The sequence below is a fragment of the Danio rerio genome, chromosome 22, assembly GCF_049306965.1.
Source record: "Danio rerio strain Tuebingen ecotype United States chromosome 22, GRCz12tu, whole genome shotgun sequence".
NCBI lineage: Eukaryota > Metazoa > Chordata > Actinopteri > Cypriniformes > Danionidae > Danio > Danio rerio.
Window position 1 is genome coordinate 7,569,584 of NC_133197.1, and position 27,764 is coordinate 7,597,347.

Here is a 27,764-nt window from a genome sequence, read left to right on the forward strand (position 1 = left end):
CAGTGGAAAAAGGGCTAATGAGTTCACTGTACTTAAATGGCCTCCACGGTCACCAGATCTCAATCCAATTAAGCACCATTGGGATGTAATTGAATGGGAGTTTAGCATCATGGATGTGCAGCCGACAAATCTGCAGCAACTGTGTGACGCTATCATGTTAATATGGACCAAAATCTCTGAGGAATATTTCCAGTACCTTGTTGCATCTATACCAGGGGTGGGCAAACTCGGTCCTGGAGGGCCGGTGTCCTGCACAGTTTAGCTCCAGCTCTAATCACACACACCTGCTGATCTTGAAGACACTGATTAGTTTGTTCAGGTGTGTTTGACTAGCGTTGGAACAAAACTCTGCAGGGACACCGGCCCTCGAGGATCAAGTTTGCCCATCCCTGATCTATACCATGAAGGATTAAGGCAGTTCGAAGGCAAAAGGGGGTCAAACCTGGTACTAGTAAGGTGTACCTAATAAAGTGGCCAGTGAGTGTAGATGCAGATTTTTATATTGGATGAAATTAATTGCGATTAATTGTTTGACGTTCCCTTCATGTTTCCTCCAAAACTTATCGATTTATGCATTTCTGTTTATAAAGGTTCTTGGTTTGGCACTTCATTACTAGACACACAAACACGCACACTGCAAGTAATGGATAAAATACTACCTGGCTCATGGAAGTGTTGAAAGTATCACCGTTTAGAAAGATATACGTATGTAATATTATTATGATTTATGACAAAGTCTAAACACATTCTAAATTCACATTCTTTACAAGTTAAGGACATTTTACCTACTGCCAGGGCTGTTTATATTGAAGCTGATATTTTGCTGACCATATTGGTGTTTCGTAACATTTAATTTTTACAAGGTGGGACCTGGAGGACCAGGACATACACACATACACTACGGACAATGTAGCTTAGCCAATTCACCTACAGTACAGCGCATGTCTTTGCACTAGTGGGAAACCGGAGAACCCGGAGGAAACCCACACTAACAGAAGGAGAACATGCCAACTCCACACAAAAAAAGTCATCTGACCCAGCCGGGACTTGAACCAGCGATCATCTTGCTGTGAGGCAACAGGACTAACCACTGCGCCACTATGCCACCCATAAGAACATTTTAAATAAGATGTCATGCTTTGAGACCTCAAGAATGAGTTCATGATCACACGTAAGATCATAATGAAAACTCCATGCGAATACCACTAGGGGGGCGAATTCCTGACAGTCATGTCTGAATGTCTTGCGCAGAGGAAAAATCTGAATTCTGAGTCCATCTTACCTCTCGCCAGTGTTCAGCACCGCACTCCTTCCCAGCGAAGTTGCACTCTAAGAGCATGTCGTCCATCCGGTGACGAGTTCGGTTGAAAAACTCAGCAAGGCTGAATCGGGAGCCTTGCCTATCAGGCTCTGGAGCCAAGGGGATTCCTGGTGCCATGTTGTCCTCGTATCCCAACAGCGGCCCCATAAACAGCAGATCACTATAGCTGAGCTGAGAACGCCGAAAAGTGTTGTAGTTGCAAAGCGTAATAGCAGGAAAGGTCATATTCTTAGCATTGCGTTCGTCTAGTAGGGTCACGTAGTCATACTGAAGGTAGTAGATGACGCGGTCAACCACTTGCAAGAGGAACATGGAGATGGCTAGAAGGAAAACCAGCGCCCACAAACCCTGGCGAATACTGAACTTCTTATCCTCCACAAAGACATGGTTGGCGCCATGAAGGGAGCAGCCGCCGAAAAATGTAGCTAGGCTAATATCAGGGGCTTCTTCATCCTCCGGGCCGTCATATGCATCCGGATCGTCGCCTTCTTCTTGGTACTTTCCTTGTTCGCCATCTTTTGACCACACCACTCTTTTGTAGTGGTCGTCAAAGCTTCCTTGACGGGAACGTCCAACTGGTTCATCGTCCGTACTGAAGGAGATGGTGCAAGTGATCCGTACCATGATGATCGCTACAAATTGGTAAACAGAGTTTGAAATTAATGAATTGGTTGACCCAAGAAAAGTTGATATTTTGTCTACGGTTTATGAAAATGCATCACGGATCTCTTCGTAAAATGGTGTGGAGCGCTCTGATGTCCTCTACAATCTGTCTCTCTGATCATGCCGGGACATCTGAAGAGGAATTGGATGCACTGCAGTTCATTGGCCCCAAACTCTCCCTCCTCTGGACAGGGAATATTCCCAGAGCACCCTGCATCTGATGTCAGCAGCGGATCCACTTTCACTGCGCATTTTAACTTTTCTGTTAGTCATCTAGAGTCGATTGCATCCCATCTAGACATATGCTGATACTCAATCTTATATATAGTGTTATCATGATCATGCACAATATTGATATCATGGATGATTATTTATTTAAACTTTTTAGGCTGCCTTTTAAGAATATATTTGGAGTGGTTGTTCTTCATAGCGCCAAAGAATTAATGACATAATAGGCTTTTCATTCTCCGCTGTTGCCACTTGCTTGCATGGTTTAGGATCTGTAGAGCTACGCATCAATGAATTTGGTCTTCAGTGTTTGGACTCTCAGTAATGATTTTAAACCACACTGAACTGAGCTAAACTGAACTGAACTGAACTTAAACACTAAAAACTGAACTACTCTGATCCAGTTACTCTGACCATTTATGTGAAGCTGCTTTGACACAATCTACATTGTAAAAGCGCTATACAAATAAAGCTGAATTGAATTAAATTCTCAAAAAACAACATTTGTATGTTATTCTGGTCTACAACATTAAAAAATCTGCTATTTCTAGGACTCTTCTTGTTTGTAAACTCTGTATATTAGGGTTTTCATTTATTTGTCAGGTAATTTAACAAAAGTCAATGTAATGTCAACTAAAATATATATGTATTAATCTAACCTGATGTAATTTTTTTTATTTAATGCAAAAAAATGAATAATCATTTTATGAAATGGAGGTAAAAACTAAAAAAAAAATTGGTGTTTTTAAAATGAACTTTAAAATATATTGAGTCGTTTTCTTATTGTTGGTTTCACTGCATTACACTGTAAAAAAAAAAAAAAAAAATCCGTAATTTTACGGTTTATTTCTGGCAGCTGGGGTGCGTTAAATAAAATAATTTTAAAACGTTAAATAACGGTCTTTAAATTATAGAAATTTACAATAAAACAAAGGACATTAAATTACAGAAAAAATTATTTGTATAATTCAACTTCTGTTATTTTATAGTAATTTTCTATAATTTAACAGCCGTTATTCTATGTTTTTTTCCAGCAGCTGGGTTGCCGGAAGAAAAAAACGTAAAATAACGTCCGTTGAACTATATAATTACATTTTTTGGTCCCACTTTGTATTAAGTGGCCTTAACTAATATGTACTTACACAGGAATTAATAGTTTGTTACAATGTACTTATTGTGTAAATACATGTATTTACTGTGTACTTATGCTTGAATAAATACATGTATGTAATTACATCTGTAATTAACTTTTGTAATTGCATTTGTAAATACACTGTTGACCATCCCTTACACCTTAAACCACCCTTAAACCTACCCATACCACCAAACCTGTCCATAACCCTACCCCTATCCCAACTCAAAAGCACCACACATGTTCTCAGATACATTATAAACACAGAAAGTAAATTGTATTTATTTTTGATGTAAGTACATAGTAGTTAAGGACACTTAATATAAAGTGGGACCCATTTATTTTTTTTGTTTACAGTTTAGTTAAGGTTTACTAATGAGTTTATTGTAAAGTGTTACCTATCGTACTGTATAATCCTTCCGCAGTTCAATTTGTTTAACTCAGGGGTCACCAAACTTCTTCCTGGAGGGCCGGTGTCCTTCAGATTTTAGCTCCAACCCTAATCAAACACACCTGATCAAGCTAATCAAGGCAGGGACACCGGCCCTCCAGGACCGAGATTGGTGACCCCTAGTTTAACTGGCACTTATTATGTGAAAATAGCCCTGCCCATTATTGACAATCTCACCCTCATTATCATAGGATGTTAATATTGTTTTTAAATCTGCCACTATGCTGACACAGAGGGATTTGTAGCTCCGCCTACACAATCTTATTTGAATTCAAAGTGAGAAGGAAAACCAGCGTCCACAAACCCTGGCGAAAGCAGAACTTCTTGTCCTCCACAAAGATGGGGTGGGTGCCATAAAGGGAGCATCCACCGAAAAGGTGTCACGTAGGTATTTGTAGCTCCGCCCTCTTATAAAGAGCACAATCTCATTTAAATTTAAAGCGACAGTCACCAAAACGGCACGATTATGATCGAAGCCTAAAATGGGCAGTTTCAAAGAGTTATAACACATTATTTGTGTGGTTTTTCGAGCTGAAATTTCACATATACACCCTTGGGACATTAGAGACTTATTTTACATCTTGTAAACAGGGGGATGATAGGTCCCCTTTAAAACTTTCATTTAGTCTTGACATGTTTATATAATAAAAACACACTTTTTGGATTGTTATACTTTGTAAAGTAACTTTATTTTTTGCAGATTAAGTCAATATCGTCATAACATTTATCAAGATAAAAGCTTCAGCAATAAATCGCAACAACAAAATATGATACCAACAGAAGCCTAATCACACAATATCTTCTTTATGAATCAGACGTCATGTTTTTTTTTCTCCTAGGTGATAAAAGCGCAGCTGTTATGCTTTGATAAACAGCATATACTCAATGCCTCACTGCTTTATCAGCTCATGAATAAACAGTCGGGAGTTTCGGGCTAAAGTAAAGATATCAACATGCGTGTGTATACGTGTGTGTTTGAGGAAGAGAGACACCATACGTCATGCATGAAAGCCTAAAGCACTCAAATGTAAAACCCAGCACACTTCCATGAGAACTGTGAGCTTATGAGCTTATTTACAATGAACCCCCAGCTCATACACTGCAGGGGGAATTAACACTTAATCACAATTTGATCACCATTGTACATGGAACATGAGCAACATCGATGCTGATGTGTTTTTTGGTGTTTATTTCAATGGGGGCAATTTGCATTACAATAGATTTATTCATTCAAATTAGGCAATTTACATAATTTCATGATTAAAGTCCCCTGGAAAGCATTATCTGCATGTTCCTGTCCAAGACTGTGGAAATGGATTCTGGCAGAATCAAAGAAATCAAACATTTGATTTGTTTTCAAAGCCCACAATGGGAACGGAGGTATTGTTATTTAATAAGCACTGCCGTCTCCTTTGGCTGGGTTATTATGGGAGGAGTGTTTATTTCTTTTATTTGACTGAAGAAAAAGATTGAATTTTAACATTTATATGGACTTCAACAGTTCAATATTCAAGACATATAGATCTTAAAGTCTGAGTGAAAGCAACATTTTAATTTGCATTGTTATTCTTTAGGTGAACATTTAATCTGTGCAAGTTAATTCACTGAAAAAAAGTTTGTCTAGGTAATCTTCAATCATTTGCTTCCATCTTTGGAGTTAACGTCAGTTTAACGCTTCAGTCACAATATTCGTAACCAAGCCTCTTTTACTATTAGTTTGCTATGAGGTAATGACACACAAACTCGTGTTCCAATCCTGTTTTCTGATCTAATCAGTAGGCATCAAACCTCTCACAGAGTTACACGGGCAACTGCTAATGGTGACTGTCTAGTGCCAAAGTGTAAGACCTCCTTTGGTCAATCTGTCTTCACTGTAAAGGGAGCCAAACTGTGGAATGGTTTACCTGTTAGCCTAAAATCAGAAAGTAATACAAAGATTTTTTTGTAGTGTTCTTAAAAATTGGTTAAAAACAAAACAGCGGCGTTTGCACAAATAGTCTACTGTTAGTTTGTTGGATCTTGTCGCCTTTGCTTTTGCCATCAGTAATTTTATATAAAGAATTATAATGTTGTGTTTATGTATTTATTATATTTCCATTTTGTCAATTTTGTCAAGCCTTCTGTGGACAGGTGTTGAGAATAAGCAAGTTTGCTAAAACACTTAAACAAATGCATTTGGTTATCCAGTGTAATTGTGATGTCCATGTCAAACAAACAAAAAAACAAACAAACAAACAAACAAACAAACAAACAAACAAATAAATAAAAATAAAAAGCCCCGCCCCTATACCCAATAGACCAGGGGTGTCCAAGCTCGGTACTGGAGGGCCGGTGTCCAGCATAGTTTAGCTCAACCTTACTCCAACACACCTGCCTGGAGGTTTTTGTATACCTAGAAAGAGCCTGATTAACTGGTTCAGGTGTGTTTAATTAGGGTTTGAACTAAAATATGCAGGACAACGGCCCTCCAGGATCGAGTTTGGACACCCCTGCAATAGACTGTAAAAAAGATCCTGGGCTCCACACAATTCCTTCATGTTAACCCAACACAAATCGATTGAGTTAACTTGGTAGTTTTTTTTTTACAAATGTAAGAGGATTAAACATAAAACAGTTAAGTTGTTCTAAAAAAATCTTAAGAGTTGTGTTGTTCCAGCTTCAGCATCAATTTTAAATAAGTAGTTTTGAAAAATAAATCCCTAATGCACTCAGCGATATAAGCTTTTACGTACAGATTACGTACATATTCTTGGTTTAGAGACTGGGCTTGTTTTGGGCTAGTTTGATTGGCCATTGGGCTACTTATGTTGTCAAAACCTTGCATCCCTGATTAACACACTGATATAAAAGTCTCAGCAACTTTAAATTATCGGTTACACTTTACAATAAGGTTCATTAGTTAATGTTAATTAATGCATTTACTAACATGAACAAACAATAAACTGTACATTTACTACTGTATTTGTTCATGTTAGTTAACGTTAGTTAATGAAAATACAGTAGTTCATTGTTAGTTCATGTTAATTCATGGTGCATTAACTAATGTTAACAAGCATGGACTTGGATGTTAATAATGCATTAATAAATGTTCAATTATGATTAATAAATGCTGTACATGTGTTGTTCATGATTAGTTCATGTTAGTAAATGCATTAACTAATGAACTTTATTGTAAAGTGTTACCAAATTATCTATGGATATTGGATGAAATGCAGCAAGGGAATTGTTATAAAATCATCTTAAATCGTTTTCCAAATATGCCGCTCCAATATTTTACTTTATTTCCCCAAAAGGTCTTTGTATAATACTTAATGAGGTTAGACACCATGTTGAGTCTAATATGAAAAAAAAAAGAAAAAAAGCTTTTACACAGCATAAAGAGCCACGGTCATACAATGCTCACAACTCCAAACTGTTTTATGAGGTTTTGTTGATTTTGGAAATCTTTTCATCATCAGAAAATCCATCTCCACCCAAAAACTAAAAAATGACCCTCAAGTGGTTTCAAAGCTCCACCTTTTTAAAAATGTTGCAAACCTGTAACCATTGACTTCCGTAGTTGAAACAAATACTATGGAAGTCTACGTATACCGGTTTAAAACATTACATTACATGTAAAAATCATTGCTTTCTTTCCAATTCTGTCAAAAATATTGCACCAAGTGACTAGTGTGATAAACCACGATAATATCACTGACATTAGAGTACACATATGTTGCACTATCAAGTCATAAAAAAATAAAAATGCAATGACGCGCTGCTAGTAGTTAAACTTTATGTACACTATTGCAAAAATATATTGCTTAAAGGGGCTAACATTTTGTCCCAAAAATGTTTTTTTTTTTAAATAAAAACTGCTTTTATTCTAGCCAAAATAAAATAAATTCTGGAGACTGTCTCCAGAAGGAAATTTTTTTTTAGACATATTGTGAAAATTTCCTTGCTCTGTTAAACATCATTTGGGAAATTACAAAAAAAAGAACAAAAATTCTAAGGGGGGCTATTAATTCTGACTTCAGCTGTATATATATATATATATATATATATATATATATTTTTTTTTTTTTTTTTTTTTTTCTACAGAAGAGTTGTATTTTCCAGCTAAAGAACATCATTTACATTTGTCATTTATTAAGGCAATTTAAATTGCATATAATGTATACATTTATTTGGACAAATGCATGTTTATGAAACAATTAAACAATTATATGTTTAAAAATAGGTCAATATATGTTCAATCATGAAATATGGTACCATTTATTTAAATCATTTTTTTACGAAAGCCAAAAAGATCATGTTTGACTCAAATTAAAAGAATTAAGAAGAGTTTAACTATCGTCTATGCATTGAGATTTATGCTCATAGTTAGTATTGAGTCAAGTAATTCAAGTACTTATTGAGTAACTAAGTTACTTTACAGAGAGAGTCATGAGAAAAGGAATTTAAATACAAACAAAATTAGCAATTATTAATTTTTTGAAGTAACCTGCCCAACACTGCTACCATAGTTTGGAATCTAATATGCAATTTTACAGTCACAATATGAATTAATTAGACACAAATGGTAACCGTCTGACAGCTTCAGTACAATCATTTCCATTTACCTTACAGCCTGACAAGCTAAAGATCACACACTGCAAAACATTACATAATAAAAAGTCATGACAACTGATGTTTTTACATCACTTTAACTCAATTTAGAAAGTAAATACGGTGTCAACTTGTTTTTTTTAAGTTCAGCTAATTTTAACTTGATGTTTTAACTCGTAAATTAAATTGGTTCAACTTAAATATTAGCTTGGATACTCCGAGCAGTAGTTATAATCCATAAAAAAATCTATTTCAATATCAAGACATGGTTTTATACAGCTGAAGTCAAATTTATTAGCCCTTTTTTTTTCTTTACCATTAAAAGGATGTTTAACAGAGCAATAAATTTTCACAGTATGTCTGATAATATTTTTTCTTCTGGAGAAAGTCTTATTTATTTTATTTCGGCTAAGAATAAAAGCAGCTTTTAATTTTTTAAACACCATTTTAAGGACAAAATCATCAGCCCCTTTAAGCTGTATTTATTCAATTGTCTACAGAACAAACCATCGTTATACAATAACTTGCCTAATTACTCTAACCTGCCCGGTTAACTTAACCCTTTACATCTCACTGTAAGCTGTATAGAAGTGTTTAGAAAAATACCTAGTCAAATATTATGTACTGTCATCATGGCAAAGATAAATAAATCAGTTATTAGAAATGAGTTAATAAAACTATTATGTGTAGAAATGTGTTAAAAAACAGAAATTGGGGGAATAAACAAACAGACGGGCTCATAAGTCAAGAGGGCTAATAACTCTGACTTCAACTGTACATATAAATAAAGCCCGTCCAGTCAACATCGCCCAACAGATGGCAGCAGAGTTCAGCGAGTGAGCGCTCCAGACCTCCTGCCAAACACGTTCCCCCATGTCGACCCACAACACTTGAAAATGCAATCAGTGTGATTGCCCGAAGCAGCGGCGTCTGAAAATGAATTCTCCACATGATGGTGTATATTTCCCCAGACTGACACAACAGGTTCCTCCATGCTCCGCTCAATCTGCCGTCGCTCTGGAGGAAAGTGTGGGATCACAGGAAAACACACACCCAAAACAACACGCTGAATCATTTATGACCGTCCTGCACCTCGCTGCTCAATATTTACCAACTCGGGCTTGCTGGGTCAGTGCTGTGGTCATTGCGCTGTCAGACACTAGGGGGCAGCAGAAGTGTTGGCGTCTGGAGACTCGGGGGGCCTGGAGGGCTTTTTGTCATTTGAAGCGTATTGAGATGGTCCATCATTTCCACTCAAGACCCTCTCAAACGACAGCCCTGATAGACCTATCGTCACCATGGTTACTGGCGGCAAGGGGGAACACATGAAGACCCATTACCATCAATTTAACGCACACTCACACTGTCACTGCGCACACACACACGCACACTCAATGCACACTAACACACACACACACACACTTAACACATATATGCTTATACACACACACAGTTACTCGATACACACACACACACACACACACACACACACACACACACACACGCATACAATGAACATAGCAAACACACACAAACAAACTGACACACAAAAATAAACTCACAGCACTCTGAATGCGCGCGCACACATACACAAATGTACATACACATGACACACATATGTACTAGAACACACACAGTCATGCACACTAACACAAGCCACACACACTCACAAACATACACACTTAAATACACACATCCACAACAAACACACAACACTCTCAAAGCACACACACAAACAAACAAACTGACACACACACACATCACGCATGCACTCAGACACACACTTACACATCTGCATATGCACACACTCACTCATACATACACGCATGCAAACAAACAGACTCAGTCACACACACACACACGCACTTAAGACATATAGACACAAGCACACAGACAAACACATGCACACACACACTGAACATACCCACACACATAGCGCAGACACATGCACACTCTGACACACAAACACACACTCAAACATAGAAATACACACTTAACAGACACACTCACAAACACATGCAAAACACACACACAAGGCAGACACACCCACAAGCACATGCAAACAAACACACACACTCAACATGCACACGCACTCAGTCAAACACACATATATGAACACACACTCGGCGCACATGTGCACAAACACACTATACACATGCACGCTCAAAAAACACATGCAAACAAACACACTCAACACACACTGTCAAACACACTTATATGCACACACACACACACACACACACACACACACACACACACACACTTGTAACATTTTTAACATGCGCACATACTCCTTCATACACAAATACTCTAACACACACCCAAATACACACAAACACACACACAGGCACACTCACATTCACACATGCACTCTACAAACACACAGCACTCTCAATTCACACACACACAAACAAACTGACACACACACGCATATAAATACATATACACATCACACATGCACTCAGACACACACTCACACATCTGCATGTGAACACACTCACAAACACACACATACGCATGCAAACAAACACACTCACAGTCATATACAAACACCCACACTTAAGACATAGAGACACTAACACACAGTGCAGACAAACACATGCACACACACACACACTGAACACACCCACACACATACCCCAATACACATAGAGCAGACACATGCACACTCAAACATACAAATACACACTTAACAGACACACTCACAAACACATGCAAAACACACACACACACACACACACACACACACACACACACACACACACACACACACACACACACTCACACTAGACAGACACAATCACATGCAAAACACACACACACACACACACACACTAGACAGACACACCCACAAGCAAATGCACATGCAAACAAACACACACATTCAATGTGCACACGCACTGAGTCAAACACACAAATATGAACACACTCGACGCACATGTGCACAAACACACTTATATACACACACACACACACTCAGCACACGCACACACACACACACACGCAAACAGACACACAGAAGCACACACACACACACACACACACACACAGACAATGTCTGCTGAGGGAACATGGCGTCCACTCAGTAGTGTAGATGAATTGTCCCACTGGGCATTAATGGCATTATTTAACAGCAGAGCCCCTCGCGTGTGTTTCCGGAAGCTTCATTAATGAGAGCGGCTGCTCTCCAGTGGCACCAGTCCAGAATAACATACGAAACCAGCTGGAAAAACCACAAGAGCTGCAATGAACCAGCACTAAACCAGCACAACCACAAAGAGAGATCAACCTGTTGAGGACGGATCATATTGATCAATCTGACTCACTAATTCACAACTAATGACCTTCAATATGAGGCATTACAGAGTTAAAGCAAAACCTTTAAACTGTTGTGGAAGAACAATTCATTTATAACCGTTTTAGGCAACGGTTGATGTAATATTAAATAATAATAAAAATCATGCAAGAGTACAATGCAAAGTCTAAAAGCATGAATGGTAGAAAAATGAATGAGATCACATTTACATTAAATATGGAAATATTATATTATATGCATATAACCATATAAATATTAATAGTATTTAAATATTTTTAATAAAATATAATAAATAATTTATACTTTTAAAAATAATAATAATAATAAACAATGTATAATCCAAATATTTACATTTTAAAGTAATATATATTAACAGTGTTTCTAATCAGCCAATCACATGGTAGCAACTGAATGCATTCAGGCATGTAGACATGGTCAAGACGATCTGCTGCAGTTCTAACTGAGCATCAGAATTGGGAAGAAAGAGTATTTCAGAAAGTGCTGATCTACTGGAATTTTCACGCACAATTATCTCTAGGGTTTACAGAGAATGGTCCGAAAAAGTCAAAATATTCAGTGAGCGGCAGTTCTGTGGGCACAAATGCCTTGTTGATGCCAGAGCTCATAGAAAGGCAACAGTAACTCAAATAACCATTCGTTACAACAGAGGTCAGCAGAAGAGCATCTCTGAACACACAACACGTCCAACCTTGAGGCAGATGGGCTACAGCAGCAGAAGACCACACTGGGTGCCACTCCTGTCAGCTAAGAACAGGAAACTGAGGCTACAATTGGCACAGGCTCATCAAAATTGGACAAAAGGAAGATTGGAAAAATGCTGCCTGGTTTGATGAGCCTCGCTTTCTGCTGTGACAATCAGATGGTAGGGTCAGAACTTGGCTTCAACAACATGAAAGCATGGACCCATCTTGCCTTGTATCATCGGTTCAGGCTGGTGGAGGTGGCGTAATGGTGTGGAGGATATTTTCTTGGCACACTTTGGTCCCATTGGTACCAATTAAGCATTGTGTCAACGCCACAGCCTACCTGAGTATTGTTGCTGACCATGTCCATCCATTTATGACCACAGTGCACCCATCTTCTGATGGCTGCTTCCAGCAGGACAACACGCCACATCATAAAGCGTAAATCATCTCAGACTGGTTTCTTGAACATGACATGAGTTCACAGTACTCAAATGGCCTCTACAGTCACCAGAGCTCAATCCAATACAGACCTTTGGGATGTGGTAGAACGGGAGATTCGCATAATGGATGTGCAGCCGACAAATCTGCAGCAATGTGAGATTTCACATGCTATCAGGCCCGGATTGGCTAATCGGGAGGACCGGGAGAATTCCCGGTGGGCCGGTCCGTTTTTTGGCCACGAGGGCCGGTGTCCCTATCTCCAGAATCTGTTGCTCTTAGCAGTCACACTTTTTAAAAATAATTTATTTATTTACTTGACCACAGCCTTCTTATTCATTATTTTACCGCAGCTCTGCTCTTTTTTCATCTGTTTTCTCTTAGCCTCGTGAGCATATAACTAAATAAATCACCATTCAATGTACAGCTATTGTGGTACAGTGGTTAGCACATTAGGTTATAACGCCGCTTACCCGGGTTCGGTCCTCGACTGAGTAACATCATTTTTTTTCATTTTTATTGTTAAGACATATAATACTGTAAGGGTTGTTGAATATTTGAAGTTCTAAAACAGCTGTTTTCTCAAAAGAAGACGTGATAGTGTAATTAGAAACTGAATTGGAAATGACCTTATTTTAATATAGTCAGTCGGGAACTGAGGTGGGCCGGTCTAAGGCTTGAAACTCCAGGGCTGAAAAAAGAGTCCCACTCCGTCCCTGGATTCTATCATGTCAATATAGACCAAAATCTCTGAGGAATATTTCCAGTACCTTGTTGAATCTATGCCACAAAGGATTAAAGCAAATCTGAAGGCAAAATCGGTCCAACCCAACACTAGTAAGGTGTACCAAATAAAGTGGCCAGTAAGTACAACAAAATCATAAAAATAAGAGAAAAATATATTTAAATTAAAATATATATATATACAAACAAAATAAAAATAAATTATCATTTTATTTTTACATTTCGTCACCTTGGAATTAAGGTTCTGTGTTCTGAATGATTTTGAGATATTGAGCTTTAAAGTTTTTGCATTCGATAGTAAACATTATGTGTATAACATTTGTTTTTAAATAAAAAGTCTTAAAATGTAAACAAGTTATAAAAACATCCCATAATGTAAATAAGTTGTCATTTAATAAGAATGTCAAACTCAATTTTGACAAAAATGTCAGATAGTATCTTATAATTCTAAGGTGTCGATTTGTTAATTAATTGAGATTTATTTGTATGCATTTTATTATTTTATTTGAACTGTTTTATCATCATTGGTGCTTCACATTTAATCCTCTATTAATCACTATATGAAAACTGTGCTTTATAAACAAACATTTTCAATGCATTTGCATTTACAGAAGCAACACAGGGCACAAGAGTCATCGTCTCACACACAGCAAAAACACAACACCAGCACAAACAAGAAGAGACGAGGGACGAGAGGAGCGATATGATTACTAACACATCTGCTGCAGCGCTCAGGCCTCACAAACGCCTCAAATCAGCTGTTTTGCTGGAGCGGCACGATCTTCATACCAACCCAACGACTCGGGGTCAATCGCAGGGAAAAAAAAAAACACCTTCAATCAGAGTCCAAACACAAAACACACAGAGAAAACACTTCATCAAAACAACACAGCGCTTTAGCCATCACTGAACTCCAGCATTAATTAGCTACATCTCCAAGTATATCGCTAGCATGTATTATGTATTGGCTGTTTGTCAGCCAATGCTAAAATTCCAATGAGATATTTAAAAATTAATCCGAGTCTTCCTCTGCAGGCAGACATGCGCCGTTGTTCAACAGTTAAATTATAGCCTGCGTTTACAGATCTATTTATCAAACTCAAGCGCTAGCGCGCGAGCGTTCAGAATAAACACGCCGCTCGTCAGGATCAATAATGCTAGCGCTTGTGTACGCAGAGGCCATCTTTAAGAGAGCGCGGAGCAATTTCATTTGACAAACAGGACACGCTGATGATGGATTAATGCAAACACTGAGTCCTGCTGTAGGCCGTCTGCACACGTAAGCATCAGTCGCTATGTGAATGTGAACATACATGCTAACGTCGCTAATAAAAAGCTCACTGGGATTTTAAAGTGGTTGTCGAGAGTTTTATGGCCCGTTTGGTACAGTGGTACAGTACTGTACAGCACAGGTCGGTACGAGTTACCTTTATCAGGCTTGCGTTTTCACTGCCAAAGGGTATTAATGGTACTCTTTTGGTGGGCGTGATACGACAAAAGGTTTCAGTTGCCGTCATTCTCGCTGGAGGCAATGTCAAAGTAAAGCTGTACGGTCTCATATGAAAAGCACTTCCCACAAAACAGATGCTTTATACACAGAAATAGTTGTGTAAAAATGTTGATCAAATGAACATGATTTGATTAAAAACTGCAGATCAGTGCGAAATAGCCTATTGTAACGTCTGCAATTATATAAAATAAATATATAAATGCAACATATATGAACACATACAGTCTTTGATATGCAGTGTTGGGCAAGCTACTTGAAAAATGTAGTGAGCTAAGCTATTAGCTACTCTACTTAAAATGTAGCTTAACTACACTAAAAGCTACCCCCTGGGAAATGTAGCAAGCTAAGCAAAAAGCTACTTGGCAAAAGTAGCTAGCTATATCTAAGCTATTTTTGCAATTTTTATTTTGAAATCGAAGCAACTTAAATCCAAGTCAATCATATCTTAGTGATCAATAAAACTGTCAATGAAACATATGAGGCAGAATAATTCAGTTCAATTATGTACTGTAAATAACATGCTGTACTAAACAGAAACACATTATAGTATATAGCAGCACAAACATAAAATCCAATAAAAGCAGGTGTTACACATTTAAAATACTATAGTAATTTACAGTAAAGAGAAATATTTTGACATAAGCATTATGCATATTGTATATATATATATATATATATATATATATATATATATATATATATATATATATATATATATATGTATGTATGTATGTATGTATATTTACGACTCTTCATTATTGTTATTGCATCTTAACATTCACTTCTCGTGGTATGGTCACGAAAAATCCTACTTCAGAAACAACTCCTCTCCTTCAGTCATCTTTCCATCAAGCAAGGTTTGGTTTGGGACGTCACCGACCAGAGTTGGCAGTAACGCACCAAAAAGTTTGTTGTCAACCACCGTAAAACTGGAAGAAGAAATCACCATCCATGCCATCATATGGATTTACTTTTATCAGCCAAACACCGGCCTCACGGCTCTGTGAATGTCGGTGCCATCGCTTATTGATCCGCGATTGGTAAATGTAGCTTTGTGGATGCTACTGCACTACTTGACTAATAAAATAGCTTCGCTACTAAAAAGCTATTTGATTTAGAAAGTAGTGACGCTACCGCCACGCTACTGAGAAATGTAGTTAGGCTAGTAGCGTCACTACCTGTAGCGACGCTACTGCCCAACACTGTTGATATGTCACCATTACAGAAAAACTACACACAGCAGACATTTAGTGCTTATTTAAGTTCAAAAACAACACGCAACATAGCCCATAGTCAGAGCAGACCTCTCATCTGTGTCTTTAATCTTCACCAGCACATGTAACCTCTTATTAGAAAGTAATTCCGTCATTTCCGGTTCATAATAGCCCAAAAGGTTGCAACACCTCCTCTCCTTGATTTGGTAATACTCTGAGAGGGTTCTACAGAAATTTGGCTGACTGAAGGAACACTCTCTTGAAACAAATTATAGCAAGTGTAAACTCTGTTTATTTTACCCACGTGTATGGTTTTCTCATCAAACAACATTAAGCACAACAAAAACAAACAAGGCATTTCAAAGTCAGAAACCAAAAAGTCTTTTAAAAAAAGTCAATGACCACTTATCATTCAGAGCACTTGAGAGCGATGAAATAATTCCTTACGATACCCTGTTACTCCTTGGAAAAGAGACTGTTGTTTTGTGTAGGAAAGCAGTCAAGTTTCCCTGTTTAATTGAGATGAAATTCAACTGAATTGAATAAGTTGCTCCCCAATTGGGTAAACTTGGTATCTCCCAGTGAGAACAGCAAGCCAACATACGCACAAGGATAGCCACATATAAACAGTCCTGTAATGGAGCTATAACTTCAGTAGTTCTCAAACATTGGACTGAATTTGAAGGCCGGTAGGGAAGGTGATGCATGTGGTGTCCACTCAACCAAACACTCCTCCTTATTCTAAGGCAAGTGGCTCTTTATAAGGGTGCAAATCAACCTAAACCAGAAGCAGTATTGCATGTCAACATGACAAACAATACACAATGGAAAACAAATAAAGAAATCAGAATATAATAACAGTAACATTTAACCGTTACAAGGTGATCATAATAGTTAAACATGGCAGTTTGTTCATGCTTTAGGTTGCTGAAGGAATCATTTGCTCCTTTGTTTTTTAAGGTTTTCTTTTGTTTTTTCACGTAACTCGTGCGTTTGTCTATTTCTGAAAGGAATGGATGCCAGAAGCACTTTAATAATCATGTTAGTATCATGAGCTCAAGAAATTAGTTCATTAAAATATACTGCGAATGCACGCAAGAAAGCGAAACCGCTCGCACTTTAGATGACCTTGTAAAAAACTACTGGGGACAGGGTAGAATCTAATTTTCTTCTTAGCTTTGTGGCTGTTTATCAAGATGACGACAAAGTTTGTCTGAGCTCGGGTCAACCATGGCTTGTTATTATATGTATATATTATTACGGTGTAACGTCTCGACTGTGTATTTGAAAATGGCGCTTCCTTTGTTTTCATTCTCCTGGCTTGTTGCACGAGCGGGTGATGTTTCTCTGTAAACCAATAGTGTTCAGTTGTGCCGCTAGCTCCGCCTTTTGTTGTCCTTGGTACTCTTTCAAAAGGGTTCCCAAAATAGTGGTATGGTAAAGTTTGCTTTTAGGAACTTTTCGACAGTGAAACGACCATGGAAGCGTACCAAACCGTACCATACAAATCCATTAAAGTTGTGTGGTTGATAACTGGGTTGCTAGGATGTTATAAATGGAAAGTGTTGGAATGTGGCTAGCGAGTTGTTTGCTTTGATATTCTGGTTGCTAGATGGTTGCTAGGGTGTTCTGGATGGCTGATGGTTGGCAGAGTTTTTAAAGTTCTGTGGTTGGTAACTAGGTTGCTACGATAAATGGAAAATCTTGGGGTGTGGCTTGGTGGATGGTTGCTATGATATTCTAATTGTTAGGATGTTTTGTATAGCTGATGATTGAAAGAGTTTTTTAAATTCTGTGGTTGGTAACTACTGTAGGTTGCTAGGATAAACAATGTTTTGAGATGAGGCTTGGTGGTTGGTTGCTATGATATTCTAACTGCTAGGGTGTTTTGTATAGCTTATGATTGCCACAGTTTTTAAAGTCCTGTGGTTAGTAACTGGGTTGCTAGGATGTTATAAACACAAAGTGTTGGAATGCGGCTATAAGTGGTTGATTGGTAGGTGGTTGCTAGGGAGTTCTGGATGGTTGCCAGGGCACTGCTGCTGTCAAAGTCTTCTTGGACATTTTTGACTGTCTATTTGTTGACTATCCATGTCCAATAGAGTATATTAAAACATCTGTTTAAATTAGACGAAAAAAAAAAACAACCAACAAAGTGATGATGAGTAAAATATGAATCTGTAAACGTGTTTTATAATTTAAAGTTCTGTGGTTGTTAACTGGGTTGCAAAAAGGGTATAAACAGAACGTGTTTGAATGTGGCTAGGTGGTTCGGGTTGCAATACAGTTGGTAGGGTGTTCTGGATGGATGGTGGTTGCCAGAGTTTTTATTGTTATCTGACTGTTAACTGGGTTAAGGTTATGTTAATGTTGCGTAACACCCATGGATTTTGGCTGGCTAGGATGTCATGTCAACCTACAGAAAATTTATAAGTATACTTAAGTAAAAGTCAAGTATAAACACACACTTTATTTAGTATGTATACTAATATTAATGTACTAGTAGTGTACTTTTGAAAGTATAGTTTTTTATTTTAAGCTTAAATTAGCTTCTATTGCCCTGACGGTCCTAGTCAGCTGTTTAAACTAGGGATGCACCGATCCCGATACTTGGATCGGATATCGGTCCGATACCGCATATTTTTACTGGATCGGGTATCGGTCAGCTGGTATCCATCCAAATTCGATCTTGTATGTGCGCTATATTTATAGGTATTTATAAGCCAACATAAGCCATGAAGGTAGCCTATTATAAAGCACTAGAAAGTTGTCATGTAGGCCTACTATATCCTAAATATACTATATCCTAAGTCATCCTATAGTTTAATGTGAATTAGTGATGAACATTAACGTGCTTAAACTCATGTTCAGTTCAGCGCTTCCCACCACAGCGCCACTGTTATGCCCCAAATCAGTAAAAAGACCCATACAATTACTAAAGAAATATACCCATGCCACATAATACTGGATTTATGACCCAGGGTTCACATATGTTATGATTTGCTATATCTATTACCATGTCCTGATCTCACACTTTCCTTTATTTAGGTTTCTCTGGGACACGATGACAACTTCTGATCAGCATGTCACTTTGCAATTAGAGATGGGCACAAAACAGATACGTTAAAAGCTTTCCACTCGTCTCATGTGAAGAACGCACAATTCCTCCTTGCGTCTAATGACAGGCTCGGCGACAAGATAAATAGGCTGATGTGCGGAGCCCCATTAAGACTCTCTTATCAGGCGAGCGAACGCTGATGTTGTGAGCGGAGCTGCTGTTATGCGGGAGGTAATGGAGCTGATGATGGGGTGACGTCCTGGCTGGCACCAGGTTTTGTCTCATTGAGCAGAAATGAGGTTTTCATTAAAGTGTTCCTTGATAATGTGCAGGTTTTGACATGCAGATTTTTCCAGCGTGCGTTGGGTCTTATGAGGCGAGCTGAAAACTCAGGACTGATGAATGGAAAATTGGCTTGCAAAAATTGGTTTCCGTCAAAGCCGGAAGTTCGGATAAACTGGAAATCCTAAGAATTGAAAGAAATACTTGATGATTGGAGATGGACTATTGAATTAATAGACAACAATGCATATCCAAGGTGATTATTTTTAATTAATTCAACAAACCAGAGTGAATTTTTCTGCTTAAAGCACAGGTGTCAAACTAAGCCAGGGGTGTCAAAGTCAGTTCCAGGAGCGCCACAGGTCTGCACTGTTTAATAATTTAATAAATAACGTAAAAATACTCGGTACAACTACTGTTTTTACAGGGTTGGGTTAAGGGTTAGGGTAGGTGTAGACATTAAAAAATACAAATTATTGGGTGTTTTAATAAATAACGTAAATAATACTCTGTAAAACTACTGTTTTTACTGTATTGTGATGGTTATGTTAAGGGTTAAGGAAGGCATGGACGTTAAAAAATACTATTCATTGAGTAATTTAATAAATAGCGTAAATAATACTTGGAACAACTAATATTTTTACAGTACTGTGATGGTTGGATTAAGGTAGGGGTAGATGTTAAAAAATACTATTTATTGGGTAATTTAATAAAGTAAAGTAAATAATACTCTGTACAACTACTGTTTTTATAGTATTGTGATGGTTGGGTTTAGGGTTAGGGTAGGCGTAGATGTTAAATAATACAATTTATTGGGTAATTTAATAAATAACGTAAATATTCTTGGTACAACTACTGTTTTTACAGTATTGTGATAGTTGTGGTTATGGGTTAAGGTAAGCGTAGACGTAAAAAAATTTAATTTATTGGGTAATTTAATAAATAACGTAAATAATACTCTGTGCAACTACTGTTTTTACAGTATTGTGATGGCTAGGTTAAGGGTTAGGGTAGGCGTAGACGTTAAAAAAATTCTATTTATTGGGTAATTTAATAAATAACGTAAATAATACTCGGTACAACTACTGTTTTTACAGTATTGTGATAGCTAGGTTAAGGTGTAAATGTTAAAAAATAAAACTTATTGGGTAGTTTAACAAATAACATAAATAATACACTGTACAACTACTGTTTTAACGGTATTGTGATGGTTGGGTTAAGGGTTAGGGTAGGCGTAGACGTTAATAAATACCATTTATTGGGTAATTGAATAGATGAGGTAAATAATACTCTGTACAACTACTGTTTTTACTGTATTGTAATGGTTACGTTAAGGGTTACGGTAAGTGTAGACATTAAAAAATTCAAATTATTGGGTAATTTAATAAATAATGTAAATACTACTCGGTAAAACTACTGTTTTTACTGTATTGTGATGGTTGGGTTAAGGGTTAGGGTAGGCGTAGACGTTAATAAATACCATTTATTGGGTAATTGAATAGATGAGGTAAATAATACTCTGTACAACTACTGTTTTTACTGTATTGTAATGGTTACGTTAAGGGTTACGGTAAGTGTAGACATTAAAAAATACAAATTATTGGGTAATTTAATAAATAATGTAAATAATACTCGGTAAAACTACTGTTTTTACTGTATTGTGATGGTTGGGTTAAGGGTTAGGGTAGGCGTAGACGTTAAAAAAATACTATTTATTGGGTAATTTAATAAATAATGTAAATAATACTCGGTAAAACTACTGTTTTAACGGTATTGTGATGGTTGGGTTAAGGGTTAGGGTAGGTGTAGACATTAAAATTACAAATTATTGGGTATTTTAATAAATAACGTAAATAATACTCGGTGCAACTACTGTTTTTACAGTATTGTGATGGCTAGGTTAAGGGTTAGGGTAGGCGTAGACGTTAAAAAAATTCTATTTATTGGGTAATTTAATAAATAACGTAAATAATACTCGGTACAACTACTGTTTTTACAGTATTGTGATGGCTAGGTTAAGGGTTAGGGTAGGCGTAGATGTTAAAAAATAAAATGTATTGGGTAATTTAATAAATAACGTAAATAATCCTCTTTTGGCCACAACAGTGTCTAATCTAGCAACAACTGTGATCAAGGCTTTAAAATGCCTTAGAATGTTCCTTAGAATGTTCATCAGCCAATCAGAATCAAGCATTCCACAGCCTTGTAGAATAATTAAAAATAACAATCACAAAAAAAGTTAGTTATGACATCAAACAGAGCTATTAAACGATTTATTACTGTAGCTCGGTGTTATCTGCACCAGCTTCTAAAACTTTGAGAAACACAAGGCTAATCCAAACACTTCACAGCTATTTTGACTCAGCGTTGGGAATAACATGAGAGAAGACTCATGAAAGCAGGAATGAGTGTGACCGGATGTACGAATCTGCAGTTTTTTCCCAGAGGCCTGCGTATATATTGATCTTGTCAAACAAGTCATTAGCCTTTCAAATGAAACCGCTTCAGGCGAACGGCTAACAGCAGACAGCGAGGCAGCTAACTATATCTGCCGTTTGATAGCTGAGTGTTTTGAACACACAGCTGTGGTTTTCAAGTGCGTTCTGCTCTTTTGTGTGACGTACGCTAATATTGAAAGAACCTGCTCAACAAAGGCTTCATGCTAGCAAAGACGTCAAGTAGCCCTTGGTTATAGACACGTATGTACACAAATAGACACAAACAGTAGGTCGTGAACTTAAAATAATGCTCAATGATTTCCAATAGGGCTTTGGAAAAGGGCAAGTCCATGAGGGGAAAAAAAACACAAGGACTAGACACAAGGGCAGCCGGGGCTGTAGAGGAGCTAGTTCGATTAGCCTCGCTAAGCACAGCTTAAACTTTCTTTCTGCTGGCCTTCGGCTCTGTGGATGAGGATGAAGCCTATTTAACACTGCAGAATGATGGCGTTGGTTATTATGCCGAAGTCTGGACGCTTCAAAAGGCTGTTATCTTGAGCGCTAAAAGACGATAACCGAGCCGTACCTGAATGTCCTGCTCCTGCGTTTATCCTCATTTCACTCTTATCGCTGGAATGACCTCAATCCAATCAAACTTTGTCAAATCCGTGCTGAGGGCGACATATTCATAGGACTTTTCGTCCCTAGAAGCACACATAACATTTCTGTCACCAAATCAGGTGTCATTTCATTTAAAATGAGTTTATTTTTCTACATTTTTACGAACGCAAATCAAGATTTTGTAATCATAATTAGCAAATCACAAACTTTTGTCTAGCATTGCAGATCATTGTACAGTTATCCCTCCTAAATTATTAGCCCCCCTCTACAGTTTTTCCCCAAACAACAGAAAGATGATTTTTTCCAACACATTTCTAAACATAATAGTTTTAATAACTAATTTCTAATAGCTGATTTATTTTATCTTTGCCATGATGACAGTAATAATATTCAGCTAAAAGGGATATTTAAAGGCTTAACTAGGTTAATTAGGCAAGTTAGGGGAATTAGGCAAGTCAGAATCGAAATCAGAATCGGTTTTATTGTCAAGTGTGCTTACATTTGTTTTGGCTACAGAAGCTTCCAGTGTACATAAAGTGACAACACAAAAATAAATACGATAAAAGATGACAAACATTAAAAAGAAATGTAATAAGGGTGCTTTTACAGCTACACTTTTGTTTCGGAACCTGGTGCATTTCCCCAATTAGCGCAGTTTGTTTGGCATATGGGAATCCAGCGCTCGAACACGCCAAAACAATCGGTCTGCCTGACTGAGATGGTCTCGGCTCAATTGTTTCATGTCCAAAGCGAAAGTGAAAGCATGTTAACTATTAACGAGAGCTGACCAAAATTGACCAAACTGCAGTCTTGGTTTATCTGTTATTTTTTTCTATAATGTAAAGCCTATAAATGCAGAAGCCAACTGCAATGTATGAGAAATTCTTACCTCAGATTTATATTTTGTCAAATCAAATCAAATCCCTTTTATTGTCACATAATCAGCAGCACGTGTGGTGCGATGAGTGAAAAGCTTAGGAATATTGTGATGATGTCTGTGGTGGTCAGCGTTCAAAATAAAAGCACAGCTTTTCACTTAAAATGTCTTATTGCTCATTGTTATAAATTAAAATAAGGACGCTTGACAGCTGAGCGGGACTCTGCAAAATAAACCGTGAAACTCTGAGTTTACTCGCATGTGACTTGTTTTAGCTATTGTGGTCCTATTGCGTTAGTAGGTGTGTATGTCTCTCTCTCCCTCTCCCTCTCTCTCTCTCTCTCTCTCTCTCTCGCTAGAACTTTCAGATGACACCACTCTATTTTGGTGCTGATACGGGAAAGTTTGTGGGAGGAGTTTGTTACAGTGTCAAACATGTCATTTCCTGTGGCCAGCAGGTGGCGCTATAACTGTAACTGGATATCGGCAAGTAAACCTGATCAGGTCAGGACTGTTATTAAATGTGTGAATTTTGAGGCAGATCGAATAATGCATGCCTGAGTTATAACGACTTCCTGTTTTGTGGCGAATCATCAAAGTTTGCGAGGCCGCCATGGACACGCACATCGATGAAAACTCTAAAGCTTCGCAATTTAACATCACCAAGGCTTTAAGATGACAAAACCCAATTTTGGTGTTTATCAGATAAAATCCCTAGGAGGAGTTCGTTAAAATACAACGCCTGAAAAAATGGCAAAAGCGCCACTTTTTCGCCACAGGAAGTTAAAAATATCCGACTTCCTGTTGGGTTTGAGATATGGCTCCAAGAGACTTTTTCGTATGTTTTGCCATGTTTGAGGTGTGTGCCAATTTTTGTGCATGTGCGTGATTCGTAGATCTGGGGCTTCTCCGTTTAATTTTTCTAGGTGGCGCTGTCGAGTCATTTTGCCACGCCCACTTCAATATTGTTATGTGGATGTGTTCAAGAGATGACGTTTATCAACCATGTGAAGTTTCAGGCAGATCGGACATTGTGTGGTTGTGTTATAAGGACTTCCTGTTCCATGGCGAAGCGTTGAGGTTTGTCATCCCGCCACGGACACATCCCTCTGCGAAAACTCTAGATATTCACAATATATCATCGCTAGAGCTTTCAGATGACACCACTCTATTTTGGTATTGATACGATAAAATTTGTGGGAGGAGTTTATAACTCCGTAAATCATGTCATTTCCTGTGGCCAGCAGGTGGCGCTGTAACTGTATCTGGATATTGGCATGTAAACGTGTTCAGGTCAGGACGCTTATCAAGCGTGTGAATTTTGAGGCAGATCTGATAATGCATGCCTGAGTTATAACGACTTCCTCTTTTGTGGCGAATCGTCAAAGTTTGCGAGGCCGCCACGGACACGCCCATTGATGAAAACTTCGCAATTTAACATCGCCAAGGCCTTTAGATGACAAAACCCTATTTTGGTGTCGATCGGATAAAATCCCTAGGAGGAGTTCGTTAAAATACAATGCCTGGAAATGGCAAAAACGCCACATTTTCGCCGCAGAAAGTTAAAAATATCCGACTTCCTGTTGGGTTTGAGATATGGCTCCAAGAGACTTTTTCGTATGTTTTGGTGTGTTTGAGGTGTGTGCCAATTTTCGTGCATGTGCGTGATTCGTGGATCGGGGGCTCGTCAGTTTAATTTTTCTAGGTGGCGCTGTCGAGTCATTTTGCCACGCCCACTTCCAAAGCCCATAACAAACGTAAATTTTCGCCACTTCTGAGGCGTGTGCAAAGTTGCGTGAGTTTTCGGGCATGTTTAGCCCCTCAAAACCGCGATTCATTCCGCGGAAGAAGAAGAAGAAGAAGAAGAAGAAGAAGAAGAAGAATAAACGGAGCAATTCCAATAGGGCCTACGCACCGTTTCGGTGCTCGGTCCCTAATTAAAACAATAAAATAGTAGAAATTAATCTGCCTCATTTTGGAAACGAACAGAGCTGTAGCTGCTTTTCTGGGCCTACTACGCTACTTTATTTCAATACTGCTCATTATGGTGGTACTTGGAGAGACCATTTTTTTCCGAGGTGGTACTTAATGAAAAGAGCTCTACCGTAATGTCAAAAGTGATGACAAAACAGGTGACTTTGCCCACATTAAAAGATTATAAGGCTGGACGGCATGAAATACCAAACATTCTACAGAGATTTCCCAGTATTTCTGTTGCAATCGTGAGAGCACAATAATTCTGGAAAAGCCAAAGCAACACAAAATTTACCAGACTACTGTTGTGTTTGCGCTAAGGAAAAATGCTTAACACATGCGGCCATTTCTTCTTTATTTCTGTTAGCTGAGCTAGCCCATAGTACCAAAAACTAGATGCTTTAGAAACAAACAAATGGCAACTAAAAAGTAACTTAGGGTTTTACAACGAGTGGCCAACAGAAAACACATAGAAGCGAGTTCCATCACACTCAACACACTACAGTCATATGGTATAAATACAGCCCTGCAACATACAAAGGAAAGAGATCAACTTAGAATGTCATTTACCAGTATAATAATGATGTGATCAGCTGTACTTTAAAATTACGCTGGGTTTTTCCTCCTCTAAGGGCTTATAATGTGGTCTCAGTTGGCATCTTGTGGATGAACAACGTAAACTGTCTTTGCTCAGTACGACAGGCTAATGGCCACCCAGGCTAATTTCTGTCTCTTAGAAATTACAAATATTTAAAAATAGGCTCTATCCTTATAAATAAACTGCAGAGTTGCAATCTAAACAACTACATTCTCACCTAAAAAGCCTGAAAGGTACATTATGTTGTCCAACAGCTGCAATATTTGTCAAACTGTAGACTTCTGCTTGTTGCTGTATGTGGGTGGAGTAATACACAAGGGTGAAGGGTGATGAGGCTGTACGAGTGCTGGTATTTGCAGAATGTCTATCAGCCAATCAGATTCAGAACTGTTGTATAAAGAACTATAACTTCATCATGTTCTTGAGTGATCAAGCTTTTATTCCGTCATTCCATACCTGCTACCAAAGAACGGTTTCTATTTCTGACCAAAGAATGAAAGTCAATGGTGTCCAAAGCAGCATTGATTGGACCCCATTGACTTACATTGTATGGACATTCCTACACAAGCTGATTCTCAACATTTACACTACCATAGTGGATTTAAACCAAAGCCTCTGCACCTGCGGTTCCTCCTCCACCCCTTCCCTTCATCCCAGCAGCTGCTGCCAAAACTATGATTATGTCCTGCGTGACTCCATTATGTCCTCCTGTCATGTCAGAAGTGTGTGTTTTGCCTACGAGACCCCTCCCCGCCGGCAAACGCCCTCCTGAAGGAAGAAGGTCTCTCTGGGAGATTTGCTCAGCTCTGCATGCTTCAGAAAGGCTGTTTGTCAGAGTGTTTCTCCAGCGTTCAGCTGCGCCACTAATGTCTGCTGCTCTGCGGGACGTCCAGCAGCAGCACCACTGAGATGAATGTTGACTGATAGCTATATGAAGATAGCGGGAAACGAGATGAATGCGTCCCTATGAGTCAGGAGGATTGTATTGTGTGGGAAAATCTGTGAAGAAATGCATATGTATGATTATATTTTACAGTTATAAAAGTTTTTAATATATTAATTTATTAAAATAGCATTATTAAATAAAAAAAATAACAAATAAACAAGTAAATGAAGCAAAAGTATACTACTACTACTACTAATAATAAAAATAATAGTAATTATATTATTATTATTATTATTATTATTATTATTATTATTATTATTATTATTAATACATAAATAAGTTTACGTAATACTGTCCAGTTTTTCAACTTATTAGGCATTAGCTAGAAATAATAAATATAATTTTATTATAATTATATAATAATAATAATAATAATATTAATAATAACAACAACAACAACAACAACAACAACAATAAAACAACAATAAAATATAATAATTACATAATAACAACAAAAAAATAAATAGATACTGAATATTAAATGAAATAAAAATATGTATTCCAATATGAAATTTGGTCTTACTGTAAACAATTAGCAAAAAACGTGCAGTATTTATTTACACTACAATTGTATTTATTAAAGTGTCCTTGTAAATCTAGTCTTACTGGCAACCAAATTTGCCATTAAGTTACTGTAAATTTAAAAAAAAATTTTT

General features: G+C 37.7%; 1 protein-coding gene across 3 annotated transcripts in view; it reads right to left on the minus strand.

Moving 5' to 3' along the window:
• asic1b (acid-sensing (proton-gated) ion channel 1b) overlaps positions 1–27,764 on the minus strand; it is a 383,191-nt gene that overhangs the window by 135,130 nt on the left and 220,297 nt on the right. Inside the window, 1 exon segment of one of the 3 annotated variants that reach the window (NM_214791.1) lies at positions 1,283–2,037. The exons of the other annotated variants lie outside the window; for them this stretch is intronic. Within the exon segment in view, the coding sequence (NP_999956.1) occupies positions 1,283–1,945 (663 nt within the window). The 5' untranslated portion in view covers positions 1,946–2,037. 3 annotated transcript variants of the gene reach the window in all.